Source organism: Thermobia domestica, chromosome 5 (assembly GCF_964235325.1).
Source record: "Thermobia domestica chromosome 5, izTheDome1.hap1.1, whole genome shotgun sequence".
NCBI lineage: Eukaryota > Metazoa > Arthropoda > Insecta > Zygentoma > Lepismatidae > Thermobia > Thermobia domestica.
Window position 1 is genome coordinate 33,549,003 of NC_137458.1, and position 12,906 is coordinate 33,561,908.

Sequence of the window (12,906 nt, forward strand, 5' to 3'; positions counted from 1 at the left end):
AATTGAATCATAAGGTGCATCTTTTGTTATTGTAACTGGCAGCCAGCATTTACAAGAAGCCACATAATCGACTATGTAAGCTAAAGTTCTTTAGAGTTTGCTAATTTAAATCATAAGTTATTTAAGTAAAATGTTATAATTTTGAAGTAATGGAAAGCACTATGTAAGTAGGTACGTACGAATTGGTGAGGGCATGAGGACGGGAGGTAACCCGGAATTCCAACTTCCCAGTAATATACAATTTATGTTCAGGCTGAATTTAGACTCTAACTGGAAAATCTTAGAGATCACTCCGAATAAAATTCCTAGATATATGCCTGTACGAAAATTACCATATTTGTCAACCTATATTATTTACATTTAACTGCATAAAATGGTTTTCAATAAGTGCACACGTGTTTTAGAAAAAAAGTACAGTACTAATATTTGTTTTCAAGAACTATGCCTCCTAAAAGATTATATGCTGACAAGTGTATTTATAACAGGTTCATAGTCATGTTTAAGAATTGTTTTTACATGGGTTGCATTTATCAGGTAGCTCTAATAACAGAGATTCTATTTACACATGTTAGATCAAATCTAATAAATATTTTCCGTCATAAAAATTTTAATACCCAGATAGCACGAATACTTGCGGCAAATTTTTGTTTCGTTTAGTGGAGCAAACAATCTGAAAGTTTGCGAAGGCAAAATTTCTTAATATTTATTAAAAGCTTTCAATGTGATCTGCAAATTTTCGCTGATTTGTAAAAATAAATTCACCACTGCAATTAACTTGCATCTTTTTTGAATATATAACGTTGAAAGTTTGCCGTCGCAAACAGTTTGCAACTCTGTAAATAAACTTGTTTCGAAAAACTAGCTGAAAGCAAATATTTGATTATATTACCGAGTACGCGCGCATCGTACAAAGAATTCACTGCGCTACATCAACTGTGACAAAACAAGCGGGAAGGGAGAATCGAGAAACACCAATGCACCAGAGGACTCCAGAATAAACTCACTGGTCTCTTATCAGATGTTTTTATTGACCCAGGCAGCCTGACGTTATTTTATGAATGTGTGTGAGAGTAAGTACAGGGATATGATTGTTGAGTAAGTAGATAAATTGCGATATCCTTTGTCTGTGCGTTTATCGTTCGTAAGTTTTTTATCTTTGGCAAGTAGCTAAAGATGTTTAATGCTTGCCACTAAGAAAAGACGGATCCACATTATAAAAATTTTGATGTTTCATAAAGTTAGGTTTCACTTTATAAATTTGCAGCAACATTATCTGATACATTTGCAGCAAACATGATCTTGCGATCGTGAAAACACTTTCTGCAATGTTGCTGCAAACCTTTTAATATTTTCACCAAATTTATCAGCTCATTTTCGGAAATTTTGTCAAAGAAAATTTTGCACAACATATTTGCAGCAAAGTCCTGGCAAACTTTCTTACTGTGCAGTCGCAAACATTTCGTTTGTAATGGCAGATGTTTTCATTTTCTGAGGCAACTTTGCTGCAAACTCAGCCAGCGTCAACTTCGTTATTTGCATTGAACTTTCGGCAAATTTTATCATTTGAAAAGGCAAGTTTTTTGCAAACTTTTTAGTTTGCCTTTGCAAATTTTTAAACATTTTTAAAAATTTTTCTGTGCTATCTGGGTAATTTCCCGAAATAGAAATTATTAAAACGTTAGGGCCAATCCTAAAATTCACCATATCCCACTGATTACTAAGGGCCAATCCTAAATTTTCCTTATATCTGTTTAATTACTTTGGCTAGTCCTTTAATGTCCTGATAATGTTGTCGACTTGTAATCAAGAGGACCTGGGTTCGATTCACAGTGGGGCTACAGGAAATATTTACCGTCTTGTTAACGTCTTTTTGTACCATTAAAGCAAGGGGAAAAGTGGATCTGCAATGGTAGAAAGACGGTAGGTAGCGGCGTGATGTCACGCTGTCCCTCTGCCTATCTTTGCCCATTGTAATTTCTTAGGAACTGAGGGGACGACGTACATATTGTTTAGAGGCGGGGTGACGACGTCCCCCCGAGTTCTCCCGCACTTTTATCTATTAGTCTAATATTCTAATGTAGCGGAAAACAGAGGAATTTCAAAAAGGGTAGCGTAACGTGACGGAATTTTGACGGCACAGTAGGGACTTTTCGAGCCGGGTATCTGGCAACACTGATCTTATGTTGACAATTTGGGATTCCATTCATAAAATCCTCTAAACTAAAATAACGATTATTTTTATTTATAAAGATGCCTTATGGTCAACCGTAAAAGTAGAATTACAGTATGTATTCTAGCTATATTTTTGACTGAAAATCAGAAAACAATAGACAACACCAGGTTATTTCTTATAACAAGTACAACAGCAAGTACAATAAGACGCGGAGGTCTAATTATAATTTCTGGTTTAATTATTTTTTTTATTGTATATGATTTCATTACCCCTGAAAACAACATTTACTGTAAATTGAAATTTCAGTAACAATTGGGACTATTAACAAAGAAATGAGATGGCTTTCAAATACTGTAAGGACAAAATAGTATAACATGACCAATTTTGGTCAAGGGAAATCAATTATTCATTTAGTGTACTTAAGATAATTTGTAAAATATTCGTAGTTTTTAATTTGTAAATAAATCAGATTGCTTTACTGGAACTGCAATTCCATCACGTAACATCTTAACAAACAAAGAATCTTAAGCATTTACACAATTTCTTCTTTCACGTAAAGACACTCTTTTATCTAGGAAATGAGTATCGATACGAAACACTTTGCCGAGTTGAAGTACAAGTTGTCTTCCTATAAGTAACACAACCAGGAAAAACTTCTGTAGTTAGGAGGAATGCTAACATAAAAACATCGATACAGAAAGAAAACATTGCAACGGTCCCTTGTTCGATCCAGTGTTGGGTAAGTTACTTCTAAAAATGTAACGCGTTACAAGTTACTTTACTTTCTCTTAAAATGTAACGCGTCACTAACGCGTTACTTGACCCCGAAAAGTAACTGTTACTTTACTTCGAAAGTAACGCGTTACTTTTAGGTCCGAAACTTTGAATGTCAAAAAATCTTATTAGCCTACTTCAATTTTCCGTACTACTATTACTACCGCTATTATTATTATTATTATTAGTAGTAGTAGTAGTAGTAGTATTATTATTATTTATAACAACACTGTATAAACATGAAAGATAGCGGTTTGTAATTAAATACCAAAAAAAGTAGTTGACTGCCAACCACGGTAGTCGTGAAGTCTAGGAATCAAGGACATTGTTCACGAGCTTCTGAGTTTGGGTTTAGGGTCTAGGTTGAGTATTCGGGTCGAGCCAAACATTGTTAAAAGTTATAGGGCACTGGCCAAATATCTTCAAAACTGCTCGGCCAGTGTTTAGAATTGTCAACGACTCGAGCAGCTCGGCTCACAGCTCATTCACTATCGACCCGAACCGAGAAGTGAGCCGAGCCACGAAAACAACAGCTCACCCAACCGAGTCGGCTAAGCCCTCGCCTCAGTTGAGCCGAACCGAGCAGATGGCTCTTCCCAAACAAACTAGCTCGAGCCGATGATTCACTCCAAGCGAGCCGGTTCGAGCAAATGGCTTAATTGAGCCGAACCGAGCTGAACTTATAAAACTCTCTTGGAATCTCGCTATCGAGACGAGACGATATGCGAGCAGTATGCCCTCTCGTGAGCAACTCTAAAAGTATTCCCTATTACTGCTTAGCTTACATTTCTTATGGCTTTCGCTTTTCTGTTTAATCAGGCCATGATTTCAAAACGAGTTAAAACGAGCAGCCATTTATCAAACTCGACTCGACACGAAACTCGACGCCAAAAACAGTGAATCGGCTCGGAATTCGACTCGAAAATATTACCTCTGATTCGAGTCGAAACTCGACTTGAATTCGAGGCGAGTTTTAGCTTGACTCGTGCCCATAACTATGCGTTAGAAAAAATGGTTGCTTATTATTATTCTACTAAACTAATTATATAATAATAACAATGTTGTTATGTAAAATTAAAAATACAGAATATAGAGAAAGATTACACTACAACTAATAAAAGGAGAACACATGAACTAGGGCTGAATCAAAACTTGCCAGTAACTAAAATCGGTACATGCTTTTTAAAGCTAGTTGTTCCAAACTCTATAATCAACGGGACTCTAGGATACGCAAACTGATCTGAAAGAACTCCAATATTACATATCATCAACAAACTATTTTCTAATAATGAAGTAGCCTGCTCATCAGAACACAGTTTATTCGGATTAACCCGTTACTGTATGTCGTTAATTATGACACCCTAGTTGTTGATAAATATTTCCCGTCGGGGCACCACTTTACTTTAAGAAAATTATTCTTTCAAATCTTCGAACGATAAAATATTTTCGTTCTCTATCTTTGTAAAAACAACACTAATCAAAGTAAAATAGACTACCGGTACCATTGTACTCGTAATTAACTCACTGAATGTATTGATTTGGAGCTGTCGAAATCTACGAGAAAATGTTTCAGGTGCTTGCAATCAGTACAGGTGATTTGACTGAGGCTGTCCACATCTTCCACAAACAACAAGTATCACTATGATCTTATCTGTTTCTTTGTGTGCCGGTGACTGACTGTCGGTCACCTACATCGTTCATGCTCCATTGCTCCATTCTGAGAAATTCGCTTACAGGAAACAACATTTGTTTCCAAAAAAAATATACATATATTGTAGTTACTCATCCGAAATGTAACGCGAAAAAAGTAACGCAAACTAGGTACGTTACTTAAAAATTTGTAACGCGTTACCGTTACAGTTACTTTGGAAAAAATGTAACGCGTTACTAGGAAACGTTACTTAAAAAGTAACGCATTACAAGTAACGCGTTACTTGCGTTACGTTACTTCCCAAGACTGGTTCGATCCCATGCTATGTGACGATATATGTTGTATTACTTGGTATGTCTGGCTTCAGGGCAAACGTTCCACCACCTATCTAACCAGATAATATATATTATTGGCGCATGGCCCCTTTTCTGATGCCAAAACCCCAGGTAGTATATGCTATTTTGTGGGCGACCTGGTTATGACCAAGACGCGAAGGTTATTTGTAAATAATTGCCTAGCTAACTAACTAGGTTTCCAGTAGCAAGCCCACAAGAAAAATAATTAGGGCAGTCGAAAACACACGCACTAAATACTCTACTCCATACTACACGGCAGGCCGCATTCCAGTAGTAACATGATTCATGCCACAAGATTTAACAGGAACCAGCTCCGTTCTTTGCCTGGGGTATTTCCAAAGAAACTGGATCATGTCGGCAAAAATGTCCAGAACAATTCCAATATAGAGTTTATAGACCCCAAAGCTTAGAGTGACGACCAGTATTAGGTTGGTGTCACCACGGTAGAACGTAGGTAGGAAAGATACGCAATATCTGCTGTGCGCAATAAACAAAGTCAGTGAAGAACAACTTGACCTTAGACTTGCTTGAAGCTATTGATGTAGTTTATCAAACAATGAAAGACTAAAGATAAATACGTCCATGTTCCTTTAAAGAGGTCCACTAACCTAATATAACCTAATATAATGTTATATTATGTAATGGAGAAATTGCAAATTTCGTGCGAAAAACATTGGACCCCCTTAACGGAACATTGACCGATAAATATAACGATGAGGTTAATGTAATAATGAACGGGAAAAATACAGACAATATTGAATCAGTACAAAACATCTGTCAGGCCATGACTATCAAATGCATATAGTACGTTTGGTCTTATTTCTTGAATTCAGGTTAGTCATTCTGTTATGGTTACATTAAACGTAACAACCAAGAAACATTTGTTACTTAAATACCAGGGGAGCTCCTTCGTGGCTAAGCGGTTAGCGTACGCGCCTTTGGCGGAGAGACCCGGGTTCGATTCCCGGCGGGAGCTCATGTGGTTGGGATTCCACGTTAATCAGTAGATCCACGTCTCATATAACCTCGCTGCTGAACGGGACGTTAAACTCAAAATCAACTCAACTTAAATACCAGGGCAAGGATTCTACCAAATGATTCTTGTCGAGTTCCGAAAGGAAAAAAAATCCACCTAAGTAAGCAAACATTCGAAAGATCATTAAACAAGTTCTAAGCTGTGGTGTAGGATGCTTCAATAGTAACGGAAAGCGATGCAAAAATTTATATCATTAGGTCTCATTTTCGATTAACTAAGTAGCAGAAACGAAAAGAATGTACTAAATTTCGCTGGATAGATAAAGTGGGAAAATTTTATGTAAATGTTGTATATATGTAAAATTAGAAATACTTTCCGGTAAAGCAGGCAAATGAAAATAGTTAAATTTGAATACGTTATCCGACGTCCAAGTGACTACGTTAAATAGAAGTAGGGAAATATCAAGGATTAACAACTCCTATTGACAAATGAAGTCTAGATCGGCAAGGGTGGGAATCAGGATATCTGTGGACAAAGAGGATAAAAATCTTAGAAACTGGAATATTTTCTAAGTTCCAACACGTTTCGGAAGGTAAGGGTTTAATTGTTGCCGACCAGAATAAGTCAGAATACTGCGTGCAATTGAAACACACAACGAAATTCCGATCCGACGGAACTTTCTTCAGAAAACTTTAGTAACGCACAAAATCCATAATTCATTTAAGAAGAAAATACGCTAAAGTTTGAAGTTTCAGAAATTACCTCAAGTCTCTCCTGATTACGAAAGTTTCTATGATTCAGAAGGTTGGCAATTGAACTGCCAAGCTTCTTCATTTCTGACCTCTCGTAGCCCAAGTCCACGCCTATGTCTAATTATCCTATCGGTACACTATAGCTGCGGCTGTAGTTTCTACCTGCTCTAGACGAGAGGAAGACAATGTGACCAACAACTAAGAACGAACTGTCAAGGCTGATTCCGTGAGTTTAGTGTGCATTCTACTCCCTCATATAAAAGGGATGTGGAGCAGAAAGGTAGCTGTGGAGTAGGAAGATTGCCTTGACTGAGTCATCATTGCCAGCTGCCTTTTAGATCTAACTTCCAACCGAATTATTTCAGGAAAAAGAAAAGGAACAATAAAAATCTTTCCCAGCTAATTTTGACGAGACTATGTAAAAGACTATGGTACGTAGGATCATGAAATTCAAACAACTAATAATTGAAGCATGTGTAGCGACGATGATATGCTTAACATTCTCCGACCGGGCCTAGAAGTTTCCAAATTGATTAATAACTGATGGGAAGTTATGTACGTATTATTATGTAGATTTTTCTATAGGATATCCAGTAGCTAGGACAATGGAATTAAACCATACATCTTCCAATTTGTTCTGTAAGTCTTCTCAAGTCCGGGCCAAATTACCAAGAGATACTGCAGGCTGTTATCAATGTCAGTGAACATCTAAAATGACATATTCCCTCATCTGTTTTGCATTTACCGGGCATATTTCATCCGAAAGAGCCAATTACACACCAGATTTGAACAGGCACACTCAACCTCCAGAGACTATTTCCATTTTTCTCATGATTTGAACTGACAACCGTAATCACTCACATTCCTCAACCGTCTGGTCTGCATGGACAAATTGTCCGACTGTAGGCGGCAGGATCCTGATGGGGTAACCATCAACAACACCATAATGTAATGCAACCTTTGTTGTAGTGTCTTCCGCATGACCTGAGAGTGGGAATGGGGATAAGAGGTAGAGTAGTGGAAAACAGAAACATTTGAATAAAGTGTATTTTCAACCAAAAAATAGAAGAATATATAATGCAAATGAAAATGAAATCTGTGAGTTTTACGTCCCACGGAATATATAATGCAAACGGAAAGTAAGTTATATGTATGAAGTACAAGTATCCAATGTGTGAAACAAGTAAGGATGAAAGGAACATTGTAGTACGTACTCCAGTCCTTGTCACTGTTTCAATTATGAACACACACAAATGTCGTAATCGAATATTTTGCTCAATATTTGGGCTGGCTTTGGGATCCTCGAGAAATATCTTCCAAAACTAAGGTAATACGTAATGGTTGCAACTTGGGAGCAAAAGCAAACTGTTTGCAATCCATTTGCACAGTCGTCACAATACCTAATAACACTTTTGAAACATTCTGCATTTGGTTTTAGATGAAGTATTTGTATGTCTTAAATGCACTGTCGGTTTCAATATCTTGTTGTTGTCTTTAATATGCTGCATATTAACATTACCTATTTCATTCAAGATTTCAGCCACATAACATATTGCCTGTTTATATTGGAATGATCCACAAAACAATCCCTTCAAACAGTGGCGGATCTAGAAGGTAAAAACTGAGGGGCAGGCCATAACCCTGACTATGAAGGTATATCATTAGTTTACCATAAACTTTCAAAAATATATAAATAATAGGTTAAATTATTTTTGTTACTCGAAAAACAACGTAGGAGGGCCTAGGCCCCCGGCCTCGCGCTAGATCCGACGCTGCTTTCAAATATTTTTCGGTCATTCGAGGAAAATTCTCAAAATCCTGTGAGAAAATAGATGTAAATGGAATTTCCCTTTTCGCATTTTTTTCTGTTCAATAAAGGCTGCAAAGGTGTTTTCGTTTCCTGAAGTTTACGCAGATTTCATCATTGCGGTAATTCCGGAGGGTTTTTCATCTAGTGTCACAGGTATGGAGAATTTATTGTGTAGACACTAGCAACTTTATAATACGGGTCCATACTATCTATCATTCCATTGTCAAATATTTATCCAACAGACAATAGTTTTCTTTCAGCATTCCATGTGTAGCTTCAACTGCCCAACGAATTCTTGTAACAAACCTGTGTCATTTGCTCCTGCGGTGGACAATTGTGATTAAATGCTGGCATAGGAACTTCATAAACTTTGTCCTCAATATAAGCTTTACAGGATCTATATCTTAATCCATTAACTACTAATTTACTAATAAAAAAGTACAATTCTTATGTAGATGGAAGTTCTTGTCCTTCCCCCCCCCTTCGAAGAAAAATCGCAACAGAGCTTCTGGCTGTCGGTATTCCTTTTTTTCGTGACAAATTCACACAACCACAAAGATTCATTGTTTCTTGTTTGTTTTAAAGTGATAAGGGTGTTCATTCCCAAATAAGTTACGTTTAATATCAAGAGTTTTACTATATCCCAAACTAGAGACGGGGACGCCACAGACCACCAAATGCGGCCTCAGTGAATTTGGCATTTCAGGTGTGATTTCTCATTGATTCACGTGGAAAATATCCTAAAGCTACATCAATAGCTGTTCGTTTTGCAATTGCTGCTTTTTAGGTGTGTTACGGTTGGTTTTGGCTAATTTTGACCATGGCGTACCTGTGATATAATTTTGGAAAAAAATATATCTGATTGTAGGGTTAAAGTGACATCTAAAATTATTTTTTTCATAATTTTGCTTGCAGACCATAATAGATCAAAAGGGGCTGAAAATATTGAATCGATTTTTTGATGGAGAAATGGTCGGGCGGAGCAGGAAATTTTCTCAGACAAAGCCCTTGTATACACCTATACATACATCCAAGTTTGAACAAAATCGATCGAGCCTTTCTTGAGAAATAAATTAATCCCTCTTTTTCGATTTTGTGTTATTTCTCATGAACCAATGGGGGTTGATGTTTGAAACGTGAGGGATCAATGTATCTTGGAGGTAGCTATATACCACCCGCCTGTCGTCCCAAAATTCATCTGGAACCGTTTCAGCATACTTATCCACATATGGTCTTTCTACTCCAAAAAATCTACTTACCGTTGCCATTGCCATATCAACGAGACCTGCATCACAATTCTTGATAAGATCTACTATTTCCAAAGCAAATGGTGTCTCGTTAGTTGGTAATTTTGGTGAGGCAATTGATTCAAAGTTTTTACTTGAGAGGTTGTTTTGTATCTGTGTTGATTTTTCTGTAAAACAAACATAAAGAATAAAAATTAAGCATTATATCTATAATAATATTAATTGATACGTATGAAATACAACAAACGTTGTGGCTAAGTGTGTACAAACTAATTTTAAACGTTTTTTTTTTCCAAAAGCATAGAAATGCTTTTTTTTTTTTTGCCAATATGTATTTTTTTTATTCCATAAAGTGTAATATACTGTATACTCACAGAAACTTACACACTCTGAACTACGTAATGCGTGAAAAAGATCACAATAATAAATTTAACTTTCACCAAAAAATAACATACAAAACTCAAAAGAAACCCTTCAAATATTCTTCCTGGTACTACCAAAAGTAAACTTCTTTTTTCACTTCTTTCAAAACTTGGTTTTCCAAGCTCCGCTATGTATTCTAAGTTATTGGAAAGTAATAGGACTGTTTTTTTTTTAATCATAATTTTGGCACATAGACTTATTACTTTTCAAAATATGCCCCTTCTGCATCAACACGCGTTTCTAGCGACTCTGCCAATCACTGAAGGCTCTCTGGAAAGCAGAAACTGGAATGCTCTTCAACTCCCTCTCTCCGGCCTCCTGAATGGCTTGGACCGAGCCATGATGCTGTCCTTGCATGACCTTTTTTCAGTCTGAGGAAGAAGTCTTGTAACAGTGATGTTTAAAAAAAAAAAAAAGTTTTCTTCTCGTTAGAGGAACATTGTCATTGAAGTTCATAGGTTCATGATAGATGTCAGGTTTGCTTGCGCATATAATAAATGCTCTATCCTGTGCTGCCATCTGTGGACATTAACGTTAAATAATGCAGCATTGTGTTCGGCGCAGTGTAAAAGGTAATAATCAGGGCCCGGATCTTGTTGCCCTAAAATTTTTTAAAAAGTGACCTATAAAATGACACTAAAATTCCTGTAAAATGACCCTAAAAATCACAAAAATTGACCTTAAAACTTACGTTTTCTCACATTTATTTCGTTAAACATTGACATTTTTTTAAATATCCGTTGGATTTTTAATTAGCATTTCTCACTCATATTCAAAAAGTTTTATTTCAGTTAGTTGCAGTCCATTGATCATTTATTTCTATTGATCAGTCCATTGTACGGCATTGTAAGTATTGAAAGCGTCAATTCACTTCCGAGTTGAAACTAGGAAGCACTCTTAAACAATAAAAGTTAGCAAGTGTAGACTACATGAAAATAATAGATCAAAACCTGTTTAAAATCCTTGTACGCCTTCTAATCCATTTTTACTTATTCACCTGATCACATTCTTTGTGGTCAATAACCCAAAACTATCTGTTTGGCCACCTACCAACCCCCACCTTTCGTTAACCAGCTACAGTTTAGTTTTCATTAGCTTGTTGAGAATGCAGTTTTTCCACTCCAATAGTCAGGAAGTAAGAAGAGATTATTCAACTTCGTAATTTCCACATCCGTAAACCGTGTTCATTTAAAGATTTCCTTATGTAGAAAAAAAAGGATAAAAAGACCATAAGTGACCTAAAAGTTACCTTAAAATATTAAAAAATGACCTGAAATTTCAAAACGGCAAAAAGTGACCAAAAGTTGACCCTAAAAAATTATATTTTTAGAACCTAGAATTGATGGACAACGTTTTTATTTGAACTTGCCTTGTCCTATGCGTAACAGAAAAAAGGTGACTTGTCAACAACATCCGGGCCCTGGTAATAATCATACTGATGATACGTCAAATTCTTACTGTGCAGAATGTTGCGGTGATTTACAAATTATGGAGGAAAATTTTCGATTCTATGGGTTTGTTAGTGATTAATAGAGAATCAGAAGTGAGCCGTATATAGAAATTTGCTTTTTTAGTAGTATTATCTATTTTACATTTTTTCTTTGGTAATTTACTTTGCTTATATTTTGGTTATTTCAACATAAGGTTATTTCCTGATTGCCTATTAATCATATTAGGGGGCTTCCGGGCTTAAGCCCCGCCCCAAATCTCACTTACTATAGTAAAGTATATGAAATATCTTGCAGAACTTTCACATTTTCAGGCAAAGTACCCCCCGAAAGTTAGCAAAACCCGTCCCGAAATGAAATCGTAAATACGCCACTGGTAATAATTAATGGTAATGTTAAAGTGTATTTTTGGAATAACCTCCTCAAAACTGAGATTGGAATATTTGTGTTGTAACCATATTACCACGTGCAACGTATACACGGTAATATTGCGCACAGTAGGAGTTTTAGCAACCCTTTCGATATTCCTTTGTATATACTGCGAGTTGTTGGATATTTATTTTTTGTAGTATTGCAATTATCTGTTACAATAAATTATTACTTATCGAAAGGTGGATTTATCTTCAAAATCCGGTTCCTGCAACTATATTCCAGCTAGGTCCATTATACCTGACTACTAGGCCTGTAGTGCTGTTAGCACCGACCAGTGCCGTTACAGTCTGCAAGAGCGACATCTGGGCTGTAGGGCGGCTGGAGAAGCTGTGTGGTACCATATTTGGTCAAGAAGTCCATGAGAGCAAAGGCAGCGTGGCTCGGCGCATTGTCGTGATGAAGTTTTCCTGATCCAGTGATTGTTGGACGGACTCGGGCGACTTGTTTTCTGAATCTTTTAAGTACTTCCACGTAGAATGCAGAATTCACAGTCTGATGAGGCAGTATAAACAGTTTATGAAAAACTCCTATGTAGTCAAAAAAGGGTGATAACATCAATTTCATTTTCGACGAGCTAAGAAGGCGGTGCCATTCAGAGTTTTGGCACCTTGTCTCGAGGTTGTAAAAAAGCTGCGACTCGCTTGACAGCATAATTCTGCTCTAACAAACGATTCATTATGGAAATGAAAAGGTACCTTGAAAGCGGTTCAGTCTACCCCGAGAAAGCCCATGCTAATTCTACCCTTAAAAGGCCCAGGGGGTGCCTCTGAGGCTCCCTGCTGCATATACAAGCTACCTGAACTCACCGTGACCATTTGTATTTTCCGTCATTGATAGGAAAGACTAGTCATTACTTTGCTATGA

General features: G+C 36.8%; 1 protein-coding gene across 6 annotated transcripts in view; it reads right to left on the reverse strand.

Moving 5' to 3' along the window:
- The window catches only part of LOC145685843 (uncharacterized), a 120,352-nt gene that overhangs the window by 55,710 nt on the left and 51,736 nt on the right, over positions 1-12,906 (reverse strand). For all 6 annotated transcript variants that reach the window (XR_014131493.1, XM_081758461.1, XM_081758460.1 and 3 more), the window contains exon 2: positions 9,752-9,906. Coding sequence is in view for 5 of the 6 variants with exons in the window: in XM_081758460.1 (XP_081614586.1) it covers positions 9,752-9,906 (155 nt within the window). In the remaining variant the exon portion in view is untranslated. The remainder of the gene's footprint in view (positions 1-9,751; positions 9,907-12,906) is intronic.